The sequence below is a fragment of the Xenopus tropicalis genome, chromosome 4 (assembly GCF_000004195.4).
Source record: "Xenopus tropicalis strain Nigerian chromosome 4, UCB_Xtro_10.0, whole genome shotgun sequence".
NCBI lineage: Eukaryota > Metazoa > Chordata > Amphibia > Anura > Pipidae > Xenopus > Xenopus tropicalis.
Genome location: NC_030680.2, coordinates 127,873,402 through 127,886,995, shown reverse-complemented (window position 1 = coordinate 127,886,995; position 13,594 = coordinate 127,873,402). Strand labels below are relative to the sequence as shown.

Below are 13,594 nucleotides of genomic sequence, written 5' to 3'. Positions count from 1 at the left end.
GCGATGCGATAGTGCAGGGGCTAGGTGGCCGACCGGGTTGCCCGGTCGGCTCGGCCCTCCCCTGTTGCTGGCACTTACCTGAGCTTAGGGGCCCACTCACTATATACTGTATAAATAGAAAAGAAATGTCACAATATAAGACTCATTAGTAAATAATATAGATTCGTACATGGCAGCTCATAAAGGTTGTAGAACAGGGAAATATGCCCAGGGGCACTAACAGCCAAATACAGTTGAAGGGGTGCCAGGAGTTCAAGCCGGAACAAGGGATATGTAGAAGAGGCACATACCCCATGCTATTGGCAGGGGAGTGGATAGGTGGGAGTTGCACCGGTTAGACAGGGTGCTGGATAATCAGAACAGTGGGGAGGATGTGGGTCAAATTGTATGAGCAAGCTGGGTGGAGAGGACTGCCTGGCACCTTGGGCACCATTAGTACTGGCTGTGGCTCTTCTGTGAGTTTCAGTTCAACCAAAGCTGATGACCCCCACGCCGGCTATGTCCCACACACACACGGCACAGGGGGGAGGAAAGAAGACGGCCAGTCCAGTGAAGTGAAAATATGCACATTATTTATTAACTGATTCTTTGTAATAAACCATTTGAAAATATTTTACAAGTAAATCACACACGCACGATATCTTACAAACTTTCTGTCACTTGTTGAACTTTTTCTGTACAAATAAATAAGTAAATAAATAAACTTTTGCTCCAGTTAACGGAAAAAAGCCACTAACCGATGGAGAGAAATTTCAGCAGCGATGACCCTCCAGCCTCCCAGATATATATATATATTTATATATATTTATACGTATTTATAGATTTCATTTCTCTTCTGGAATGGAGGATCTGACGAGAACGAGCGGACATAATGCCTGATGCACACACAAACCACCCCTCGTAGCACAGTCACATTCCCAAAACAAGGCCCAAACACACGCAAAAGCTACAAGCAAAATGGCCATGGGGGGGGGGGGGGTAATTAATGAATCCTCATCCTAACCTGCCCCCTTCCATCCTTCCCCATGTTTCGACAGAGGGTAACCTGTGGCATCTAAATTAGCATCATGGGGGGTAAATGCAAGGTGAGCATACTCTCATACATAGGACACTATGGGAACACATTCTGCTGCCTGGAGCTGGTTACTAACATTGTATAAATCTGCTCCAGTCACATGAGTTATAGCAGCCAATCAGATATTAACTGTCATTATACCATCTGCAGTAGACAGATGAAAGCTAGTTGCTGATTGGCTGCTGTACTGGTGTATGTGGTTGTAAATGATCCTGAATTAATTTTCCATCAGTGTCCAAGTATGTTCCCTTGAGGGAGATGATGCAATGGACATGCGCGGCTAGTGGCCAGGGCTGGATATCATAATGGTCATTATGGCAAATGCTTCACTTGGAGTTGGCGCTAGCTGCAGCCTTTATGTGTATATAGTGGGAAGATATAACTGTATTATTAGAGAATTCATTCATGATAAGTAATCTCTAATGAAGATAATCAGTTAATTCCATTTAATAATATCTATTTAAAATCAACTCACTGAAACTCTTCGTTAGTGCTGTCATTTGCAATGGCACCAAAAGAATCCACAAGATTATGGGGCTGGCCTAAACGGGCGGCGAAAAAATAAAAAACGCAAGAATATTGAAATTTGCTGTTATGTGCATGACAGTAAGGGCACAATTATGGCACATTGCATTTCGCTAAACACGGGAGCTGCATGGGAGTTAATATGAACGCAGGTTGGTAAAGGGGAGTCAGCTGGCAGCACTGGGTAAGGCTGGTTAGATGGTCTTGCTGATATTATAGGGGGGAGTGAGACTGTAATTGGAGCCCAGTTGGGGCAATTCCCTATTGTGCTTCTCGGCATCTGAGATCTACATTTGGCATTGGATGTTAAGGATCTGACTGTCACTATTTGTAAAGTGCCCTGTCTGAGGCAAAGTGGAACTATGCTCACTAGATGCCCCTGTGTGCCATTCGCCTGAAGGAGACAGCAGCTGCCCTTTATTAGAATCTACTTTTCCCCTGTATACCTCCCATGTGAATAGAACCCTTTCTGTTCTTCCCAAAACTCAGTGCAGAGGGTTCCTCTGGATACACTGGCGCCTGTGCAGAGATGCTCATAGTGGTGCTGCCCGGGGCACCTATTGTTTGTAATTCAACCTGCAGCACCCAAGCTGCTATCAAACTGCACAACTGCACAACAGGTCTTTTAAAAACTGCTTTATGGCTTAATGTAGCGAATTAATATAGAAATAAGGGATCTAAATGACTGGACAGTGCATATATAAAAATATAGCTCAAAAGGCAATCATTTACACCCTTCCTATTGACTGGACTCTGGGGGGGGTATAGAGGCAGGTGGCACAGTCTAAGACTCTGATGCACCCTGTACCCAGTTCAAAGATTAGGGGCACATTAAGGGTAGTTAAGTGGAGTGGTTCTAAAGCATATACTTTAAAGTCCCTATGTTTGGCTGGCTCGTTGAGTGGAGCTTTACCCTTGGGCACATAATCAGATTGCCCATGTGCTTGCGCAGGGTGGCACAGTCATAGGCCAACTGAATTTTCTACCTGGCTTGACTGATATCTGAATGATCCCTGAGTAGATAGGGAAAAGTCATGGTCTTGATGTGCAAAAAAAACCTAGGCCTTACTGGAAGCCAATATGTGCTTATGTATGGGAATCCGTATATCCACAGTGGCAATTTGTCCTATGTATCCATATGAAATATCCAGCCCTGTGATTGGATGAATGGTAGGAGGGAGGTGAGGGAGAATTCCCAGTGTGCATACAGTCAATGGGTACAAAGCAAGGGGGGCAGGGAAGGAGCATCAGTGGCAAAAATCTAGAAGAGACAATACGGATACACTCATAAATGTGGGGGTTATCCCCTTTGGCATGAAGTGAAATATTCGTAGTATTTAGAGGAAAACAAAAACAAAGAGGGCTAAATATGCAGGCAATCAATGCAGAGTATGGTGAGCAAGAGGGACCGGGCGCAGTTACCTAATGCACGATTATACGGGGAGACAGAGCCTGAGCACCAGGAGGAGTTATGAGAGCAGGAGTCCATGAAGCAACAGAAAGTACTGTCAAGAGGGACAATATGATGCATAAATACTAGGGAGGGTTTTGTTTGGGACGCTCCAGCCCATATAAGCAGTAGCAGCAGTATCTGCTGCAGAACATCTTGGCACTCTATACAGATTAGTAGTGGTGTTAATAGCCTTTGGTAATGGAAGTCAGAACACAGGGCGACAGAGAAAAGTTCCGGGTTTTGCAAATGGCGTAACAGTATCCATAAATGTCAGAGTGTGCTTCTGTGGAACACAGTCTCGGTGCTATTCCCTCTCACTATACTATCCGACCCCAGTGAACACGGCCCTGTATATTGTGCTGGGTTTGTGTCACTCAAGAGCTACGGGGAACTGAATATTGTGTGGTGCCTGCCAGAGAGCAGCGCCCCCCTGTGCTTGTGTAATCATTGTGCTCTGCCTTGGGACAGGGTTTCTGCCCCTTATTATCTGTACACGTGACAGCCCCACACTGTAGAGCCTTGCTTTGCCTGTGACGGAGAATGACTAAAGGAGCACTACACTATCACACACGGCTAGAGATCCGCAGGGCACTGTGCTGTTTCACAAACAGGTCGACTTGCTAGGAACATTGTTGAACAGCGGAACACATCACAGTTGTACAAAAGCCCACCGCTATGATTTCGGGTGGGTGATGCTTGGTGCGTTATTACTCACACAGCGGCCATTGCTTCCTGGTTAGATGTGGCACATTACAGCGAAGAGATGTGACACGGTAAGTCAAAGCCTGCTTCTTTGGTACCGTACTGTACATCAGGGAGGTCTGTGGGATAGGTTGTGCTGCAGAACTGTGATCCCCATACATGCAGGTCAGTGCAGAGCAAGCCAGTTGCTAGGGCGGCAGTGCGCATCATGTCAAACAGCGCTATTACAGGTGACTGATATATTCGTATGAAGCATTTAGCACAGATGGTGGACGCTAGGCTCTCTCAAGGGGTCTGATGTTCTGCATGGAGAAAAGGGAGCCCTGATACTGCTTTTGCCCACCAGAGGGTGCTGCTGTGCAGACAGCCTTGTTTTGCACCGACAGTATCTCTGTGTCACATCTCAGGTGACTTTGGCTCAATGCACTTTCTAACACAAATGGTCACCCAACACCTGGATGAGTCCTACTGACAATGACAAGATGAATCTCAATGATATGAGCGTGTATGAATATGAGTTCATCACCACGTTACCTCTCCTTCCCAACTCAGCGTGGGAATGGCAAGGGGAAACAGAAGGAGAATGGTCCCACCACACACTTTATGTCAGCAAAAGCAAAGGGTCACAGTGAGATCATGACCCCATGCGAGACTTAAAGTGAGGAGAGTAATGGAACCTGTGGTCCAAGCATAGGTACCATGGAGACAGATGAACAGGAAACAGGACATCCTCAGAGTTGCCGTGGTTGCCATGCCCAATCAACAGGAATTAAAACTTATTGTCATGGTAACTGCTGCCACTATCCAAGATGGCGTTTCTTTCTTTCTTTTTTTTTTTTTTAATAGTTGCCAAATATCTCCCGATGGCATAGGAAGGTCTCTTAGTTGTCACAGTAAAATCATCCTAAATAAGTGCTGGTTGTTCTTGTAACTCAGCCCACAATGAAAGAGAGGTGTTCTTTTGGTTGCCATGGTAACCACGTCAGGAAACAGGCCTCGGGAAGGCGCAGTGATAGAGGGAGGAGATTGTGTTACGTCTAAAGGCCTCGACTGAAGGTTGACCAGAAACCATGGGGCAAGACAAACTGGATAAGGAACTGGAGTAACATCAGTAAGAGCCACGACGGCCGGAAGAGGTTTCCTCTGCCACAGTCTGACGTGTCCTCCTGGTAAAGGTTAAGTGCACCAGTTACAATTTTTCCAAAAGCAATAAAATAAGCTACTTACTCAGCATTAGATGGAATGTGAAGACCTTTTAATGCTACCAGAGCTGAGACTCTGCCTTTCATAAGTCTGTATCCAGAGACGTTCCACACTTACCATTGGGTTGTAGTCAAAGCACATGTGTGGCCCTTTCCGGTAACGTGGCATCTGAACCAGATCGCACTGCTCAGGCCCCTCCGCTGCAGGAAGGTCAAGGTGTGATAAAAACACGTGCAAAATAGAGCATCATCTCCAGAAAAGCTTAACCTATATAAATGCCTTCACCAACCAATAAGCCTCTGCCCATCCATTATACACGCCATCAGATTGCAAGCTGTTTGATCAATTTGCCTACAGGAGAAATGAAGGCTGTGGTACAATTTAGGCCCACCCATGGGCAGGTCTGAACTGGGATTCTAAATAGGCAATTCAATTACACAGAGGCCCAAACAGCCCCCCAGCAGCCCAATACATAGTGAGTGTCTATGGCATCTTACAGCAGCCCCTCTGGCATTTGCCAGAACCCACAGATTGCCAGTCCGGGCCTGCTCATAGTATTATATTGTAGATATAGACTGTCTTTTTTATCAAAGGATACAGCGAGTCTCAGCCTGGTCCAGTTTCATGGAGTCACACTGACTGCAAATCATCTTTTCTGCCACCACAAACAGCAAGTTTGTATTGGAAAGCCTCTGGGCGTGAAAGTACCTGCAGGGCAGAAGGGAGGAAGGAGTTAGAGATGTGGAGTTTGAGTAATATAAGAAATACAGGTAGTGCTGCACGTTACAATAATACTGACCGGGAGCAAGGGCCACAGTCGATGACTGCTGAGTAAGTGGAATTGATGTTGCCGAAGTAATACTGTGTCTGCTTCATGATGCAACTCGCTTCCCGGGGCTCCATATTCTCTGCTGCAATATCATCTATGAACAAACAACGACAAGGTAACGGTCAGTAGTGTCTTGGGGTACTGGGGTACTGTTTATTGCCGCCTTTCTCTGGTACCCTATGGTGACCTCTCCCCTCCTTACACCAGTCCCAACTCCCACGCTCATTCTTGCCCTTTCGGTGGCAGCGCTTTCCCTCTTACCTGCCTGCAGCCAACTGCCATATATGACGCTGACGAGAAGATGCTGGAACAGAGACCTAAGGAGACGAGAAATTACACTGAATAGGTAGCCACAGTTTCCAATAGACCTATGTGGTGGGTTGCCAAACTATGGCTCTATGACTGTTGCCAAATGTTATCAACCACCATGTTATTCCTAAAGGAACTACTATGAACCTCTAGAAATATCTGATTTCTCATTTAATCTTGGTGTAGTTATCAGTGGGCATGATTACTCTTTAAAGGATAAGTAAACCTTTAAACCTTTTTTTATTCCAAGATATTAAGGGTTAAAATTACTGTTAATATTAATAAATTGTTACAACAGCACCACCTGCTGGTCACTTTCTGAACATAAAATAGTTGAGGACGTTGTCATGAGAGAGAAAGAGGGCTGATCTGATGTTCTTCTGGGAGGAAAGAAGGTAACTTTACTCACATCTTTCCTAATCAGAAGAACATCCCTCTACCTTACATACAGAGATAATTATGTCATTTCTTCCCTTCATTACATGATACAGGAATCAGACATGGGGATAAGGACAGACTTGTTCAGTGCTGGGAAACTGTACTTAATGCTTCTAACTCCTATTGCAGGAACAGAGCACATGGAGCCGGATTCACACACATCAGCTGGGATTCTCATTGGAGGAATTTTCGCCCTTTAAAGCAGTCGCTGCTTGTGGAGATTTGGGGAAAAGATTTATTGAGCAATATTGCTTTAAGAATACAACCCTGGTGTTGCTGAACTGTGAGCAGTGCTGTGTACTGGGCTTTACATACCCCTTTAACAGTACTTTAATCTTGGAATTTAATAACATTTGAAAAAAATGATGAATGTAAATGGCAAAAGTGCTTAGAATAGCACTCAGGAATTTTACATCAATTTATTTAAAGGTTTACTTATCCTTTAAAAAAGAAGGCCAAGAGAGGACAACTGTGTAACTGAAAATGTAAGAGCTGTACAACCCCCTCGTAGTATTGGGCTCGGCACCCACGCCCTTAGCCTGGCAACCTGGATCCTTTGGGTATACTGCAGGCAGTTATTGGCTGCCCCTGGCCTAGGTTTTTCCTACTGTTAGAATTTGCCTCTGGGCTTTGAGGCTTTGGGTTACAGGCTGTTTGGTTGGTTCTGAGCGATGCAGTCTATTAGGGTTCATGCAACTCTGTTTTCATTATCAGCTCACTACGGCACAGGGAAATGGGGGTGGGAGGAAAAGATGAGTGAGAAATATACATTATATTACTTATTGTACTCGCTGTATTTGTTTGAATCCCCCTAGAATAAGATCCCTATCCTCTCTCTGTTATATACTATGCACAGTGGCAGACTAGCAAGCCAAGTGGAGATGGGGGGTTACACAGAGATTAAGGAATAGAGGGAACCCCAGACGCGCACAGGAAGCTGCTCACACACAAACATGCAGGGAGCTCACCAGGCCGCTGCTGAGGTTAACCAGGCCAGGTTCAGGACATCGGCGATGGTTGGCTACAAAAAGAGAAAAATCAGTAGTCAGAGCCCTTGGCACAACTTCATGGCAAACGGATTACACTGCAACAAAAGCAAGATTGTCTTGTAACCCATAGCAACCAATCTACTATTACGAGTATAATGCAGTAGAATAATGACAAGCACATCTTATTGGTTGCCATGGATACCCAGTCTGTGGCAAACTCTGGACATTTTTACATAATCCCATAGTACTAACTAACCCACATTGCCACTGTAGGATTGTAAAACAATGAATGTCAATATATATGTTATATATATAGGGGCTTCTTCTTGTGTGCAGAGTGAGAGGCTAACCCTAGGGAACACCAAGTACTTGAGGATCTGAGAAGGGGGAGCATCACCCCAAAACACTGAGCATTATGAGTAAAAACCATGAAGTGAATGAGTATAAGAGTACAATTTTGCGCATTACATACTGGGATTCTGTCTTTATCCGACGCAGGGGCGCAGGACTAGCAAGGCAGCAGCTTTTAATAAAGCCAATGCTCAAGGGGGGGGCTCTTTGATGGAAACATCGACCTATACCGTGTAGCAGCGGCCTTTAGCTGTCAGGGAATGCTGGGAAATGTCTCTCATTAGTGGCAGCAAAGCCACAGGGTAACACCCCCCGGGTATAATACATGAAATAAAGCTCTCTGCCAGAGAACTCCCAGCCAGGCACTGAATGTCATCTTATGTGGCACCAAATGTCACACGGAATTCTGTGATATACCGAGGAAAACTGCAATTGGGCTTCATTTTTATTTCATGGCTTTTGATTTGTTTAGCTTTTTGTTCATCAGCTCTCCAGTTTGGAATTTCAAAGCTATGTGGCTGCTAGGGTCCAATTTACCCTAGCAACTAGGCAGTGGTTTTAATTGTAGACCGGTAGATAATCAGGAGGGGGCCTTAATATAAAGATAAATAACAATAACAATAAAACTGCAGCTTCACAGAGCAATCCCTTTTTTGTTTCTGGGTCAGTAATGCCCTTTTGAAAGCAGGAAAGAGGCAGAAGTCTAAGGCAAATAATAAATAAATAAAAAAAATAAAAATAAAGGTCAAGAGAAAAGATGCTAAAAATAGGCCACTTTACCTTAAAGGGGTGGTTCACCTCTAAGTTAACCTTTAGTAGGTTATAGAACGGCCAGTTCTTAGCAACTTTTCAAATGCTACATGTATTACTTATTTTTCTATTCAGCCCCTCATTTAAAATCCTGTCTCTCGTTCAAACCACTGCCTAGTTGCTAGGTACTTTGGGCCCTAGCAACCAGATAGCTGCTGAAATTCCGAACAGGAGAACTACTTAACAAAAAGCTTGATAATTCAAAAACCACAGGAAAAAAAATAAAAATGAAAACCAACTGCAAATTGTCTCAAAATATCAACCTCTTTATCATGCTAAAAGTTAATTTTAAGGTTAACACACTGCCTTTAAGTTAAGTTAAATGTAAACTAGCCCATTTATTTATATGGGCACAAACAATTTCCCAGAAGGTAAATAACATCTCAGAACACAATCTTTAAGCAAAAAAGTACGGCCCAGAAGCGAGAACCTACCACAGGCAAGTACAACCAACCTTTCCCCCCAGCAATCTCAGGGAGCCAATGGGCTGCAGTAAGCTGGAGAGGTAGCTAAAATAAAGGCAGCAGTTGTATGACTAGTAGAGTGCTCACTTACCACAAAGATTCCACGAGGAGCTGCCCCTTTGTTGCTCTCAGTCTTGGGGGCACAAACAGACTGGTAATCATAGGACTCCTTCCTTGTGTAGAATGAGTTATTATACAGGGCAGACATGAGATTGGGGTCCACTTCACTGAAGAACTTCCCAACCTGAAGAAAGGCATAACCGTACATTAAGGAGGGCAGAGGCAACAGAACAGATTCCAGGGAGGAAGGGGGGTAAAAAGGGGAGCCAAAAAGGATGAACAGTTTCTATGCTGTAGTTGCCTTTGAAGAGGCTTGGGTATGGTAATTTGGACCTCCATACCTTAAGTCAAACTAAAAAATAATTAAATTAACCCAATAGGATTGTTTTGTCACTAATAAGGATAATTATATCTTAGTTGGGATCAAGTACAGGTACTGTTTTATTATTACAGAGAAAAGGGAATCATTTAACCATGAAATAAACCCAATAGGGCTGTTCTGCCCCCAATAAGGGGTAATTATATCTTAGTTGGGATCAAGTACAGGTACTGTTTTATTATTACAGAGAAAAGGGAATCATTTAACCATTAAATAAACCCAATAGGGCTGTTCTGCCCCCAATAAGGGGTAATTATATCTTAGTTGGGATCAAGTACAGGTACTGTTTTATTATTACAGAGAAAAGGGAATCATTTAACCATTAAATAAATCCAATAGGGCTGTTCTGCCCCCAATAAGGGGTAATTATATCTTAGTTGGGATCAAGTACAAGGTACTGTTTTATTATTACAGAGAAAAGGGAATCATTTAACCATTAAATAAACCCAATAGGGCTGTTTTGCCCCCAATAAGGGGTAATTATATCTTAGTTGGGATCAAGTACAAGGTACTGTTTTATTATTACAGAGAAAAGGGAATAATTTATACACATTTAGATTATTTGCTCATAATGGAATCTATGGGAGATGGCCTCGTAATTTAGAACTTTCTTAATAACAGGTTCCCGGATAATGGATCCCATACCTGTATTATATTGGGTAAATATACTGTTGAGCTAAACCTGGCCCCTTGTCCCCAAAGAAACTCAATTTAATCACTCCTGTCGCACCAAGACTAGATGCTTCCTATTTCAGAGAATCAAGCCTTTGCTATTCTGCCCGGACCTCCCCTCCAATTTTAAATTATGTTATATGGCTACAGCGAAAAAACAAAGTTCTGTATTTGGCCATTTAATGAATTAATCTGGGTACATATATACAGTATATATACAGTAGAAATATCTGCCCATTGAACCCAATGGCTAAGCTGGAAGCTCCCTGGTCAAATGGCTGCACAATACCTGACCTGATCATTTAGCAGTCGCCATTACTTCAACTGGCAATTAGGCTTCAACTATTTCTACCTTTAATGAAATGTATGAAACCCTAATAAAAAATGGCACCTTTCCATACGCCTAGTTTCAAAATGTGATAACCTATAATATCCCCACAGTTCTGTGAGCCCAAAGTGCAGAGAGCAATGAGCTGGCATTACCCTGCCTGAATACCATGACATTTACAGTAAGTGGGCTGAAAGCCAGCGCGCCTCTGCTGGGAAGCACCATTGCATTCAGGGGTGAGAGGGTGCAGTGTTCCTATCATTAAAGAAATGCTACGGCAAATAAAACCAACTCATCGTTTGATTCTAGCGAGCCTTACGGAATATTCCAGTTTTAGAAGCATAAGGTATTATGTGATGCAGGTTTAAATAAGGAAAGTGTCAGTACTAATAACAAGCTCAGTGTAAAATATGGCCTTGAATAAAACGTTGGAAAGGGGGCCCTGGCAATGCAGTAGGGCTGGGGGGGATGACGCCAGTCAGGGATATTCCCAGCTGTTATTTTACTACAATCCCAGGGCCACTCAATAGCCTTTAGCAGGAGGCTGTAGCCGTTGGCTAATATCTCTGCCAATATATACAGTGTCATTTAGCACCTGATGTACCATGGAATAGCAGCATGTGCTCTGGGTGTGTTTCAAACCATAACTTATTAGATACTGGAACGAGGGTTTCATTAGATTGCATAGAGACCCGGGCTCTTTCTATTGCCATAGGGCCAGGGTGCGGTGATTACTGGGTTTCCTGACTGACCTGAGACCAGTGGTCCTGCTGATTAGACATGACCAGAAATCCTCCATCATCAATCAGCACACACAGGAGTTCCTGGAGATTAGAGAGATAAGGGCACATTTACTAACCTAGGGCAAGTCACCATGTTTTCTACCCACCCGTCAACATCAGAAACACCTTCCCTGGTGACCTATGGTACCAGCACCTACAACATTTTTCAATGTATCATGTTTCCCCGTGTATCATATATATAAAAAAATGAATATAGAATGGATCATAACACCATTCTAAGCACTTTTGAAACTCACAGTAATTTTTTCCCAATATATTGTCAAAAAGCTATACTGCTAATATAAAGAAACGTGTAACCACAGCGCCACCTGCTGGTCAGTTATCAGACTGGGATTTGGGGAAGGGAACTGTTCCAATGTTTCTCTGCTCAGAACAGAACAGTTTCTTGCTTCTACCACATTCCCCCTGACAGGATCACAGGCTTATATTTTCTTTATTTGTTATTACCAGGTTAAAATAGGGAAATATCCCCCACAGGGCCTACCAAGCAATGACTTGTCAAACACAGATCAGAGAGTAGCACGTATAGCCTAGTATGGCTCATGTGACGAAAAGAATGATCAAAAGAATAACAATATATTTTTAGTAAGATACAATCAGACTGTATGGTATAAAAAATAAATAAAAAGACGCAAGTTGCATGGCATAGGTCTGCTGTGTTACATCCTATAAAGGATAAGTTAACCTTTAAAATAAGTGAATGTACGCTTAATGAGTGTGATATTCTTAGTACTTTTGCAATTTATATTTATTACTTCTTTTTAAGATGCAGAGATATTTAGGGATGCGCGTACTGTTAATATAAATGCATTTTGTTACAACAGCGCCACCTTCTGGTCAATTTCTTCTTAAAGGATAAGAAAACTTTTAAAACTTTTACAAGAAGTTGATGTAAAATGGATGAGAGTGCTATGCTAAGCATTTTGCAATTTACATTCATTCTTTATTTATTTATTTTTAATTCCAAGATATTAAGGGGCATATTTATTACTGTGTGTAAGCCAGCATCACTGGTTGTGTTGCCGATAGCAATGAATCGCATCTTTGCGTTTGTTTTCTAACTTGTAGGTGACCATTAAAATCTAATTGCTGATTGGTTTCTGTAGGCAACATCACTAGTGATGTTGGATTACACACTATAATAAATATGCCCCTAAGTGTTAAAGTACTGTTAATATAAATGCATTTTGTTACAACAGCGCCACCTGCTGGTCACTTTCTGAACATGAAGTAGTCAAGGATGTTAAGGAGGAAATTGTCAGGAGAGGGAAAGAGGGCTGGGCTGATGTTCTTCTGGATAAAAAAGGTTTGAGAAAAGTTATCTGCGGTTTCTAATGCCTTTCTCAGCCAGAAGAACATTAGATCAGCCCTCTTTCTCTCCCCCGGCAATTCCCTCCATAACGTCCTCCTTCATGTTGGGAAAGTGACCAGCAAGTTGCTCTGTTGTAACAAAATGCATTCATATTAACAGTACTTTTAACCCTTAATATCTTGGAATTCAAATAAATAAATAATTAATGTAAATTGCCAAAGTGCTTAGAATAGCACTCTCATCAATTTTACATAATTTACACATTTTTAAAGGTTAACTTATCCTTTAATATCTTTAAACATTGAATATAAAGTAATGAATGTACATTAGTAAAGTGCTTACAATAGAACTCCCATCAATTTTACACTGGCCTTTGTGTTTTCCATGAGCATTACAACCCCCCCCCCCCCCCTTTAGTGCTAATCATTCCCGGCCCCTGCGCACAAACGCCTGGCGCTCACCTCGTCGTTGACATCACAGTCCATCTCGCAGCTGGCAGAGGGACTGCACTGTAGGAAACATAAGGAAAATAGTTATTTCCGCTGAATAAAATGACAAGTCATTCACGTTTATCCATTTGGCAAAGCCTTTCTGCTGATCCGGAATTGATGCGCGGCCACATTTTACTGGAGATTTATAGAGAGGAAATAAAATGTCCCCATTTATACATATGGCAGAGCTTTTTGGGGCATTATGATCACTGCTAAAAAGCTGGAAATATTCTAATCCCATGCCTGCACATGCGAGGGGGGTCCTTACGTGCTACAGTGACTGGGTGTTGGGGTGCAAAGAAGGAATGTAGGTAGCAGTGACTGTGATTGGTGCCCCAGCCTCCCTGCAAGGCCTTCCCCCCACCTCTCTAGCTCCTGCCCTGAATGTTAAGCAGGGGCCC

At 43.0% G+C, this 13,594-nt stretch overlaps 1 protein-coding gene across 2 annotated transcripts in view; it reads right to left on the bottom strand.

Annotated features, from left to right (window-relative positions):
• Window positions 1-550: 550 nt before the first annotated feature.
• The window catches only part of cacna2d2 (calcium voltage-gated channel auxiliary subunit alpha2delta 2), a 163,212-nt gene continuing 150,168 nt past the window's right edge, over window positions 551-13,594 (bottom strand). For both annotated transcript variants that reach the window (XM_012961655.3, XM_002935632.5), the window contains 9 exons: window positions 13,164-13,211; window positions 11,340-11,411; window positions 9,240-9,392; window positions 7,503-7,555; window positions 6,049-6,104; window positions 5,758-5,881; window positions 5,557-5,666; window positions 5,076-5,158; window positions 551-4,921 (listed from right to left, as the gene is read on the bottom strand). In XM_012961655.3, coding sequence (XP_012817109.1) covers window positions 4,793-4,921; window positions 5,076-5,158; window positions 5,557-5,666; window positions 5,758-5,881; window positions 6,049-6,104; window positions 7,503-7,555; window positions 9,240-9,392; window positions 11,340-11,411; window positions 13,164-13,211 — 828 coding nt within the window. In that variant the 3' untranslated portion in view covers window positions 551-4,792. The remainder of the gene's footprint in view (window positions 4,922-5,075; window positions 5,159-5,556; window positions 5,667-5,757; window positions 5,882-6,048; window positions 6,105-7,502; window positions 7,556-9,239; window positions 9,393-11,339; window positions 11,412-13,163; window positions 13,212-13,594) is intronic.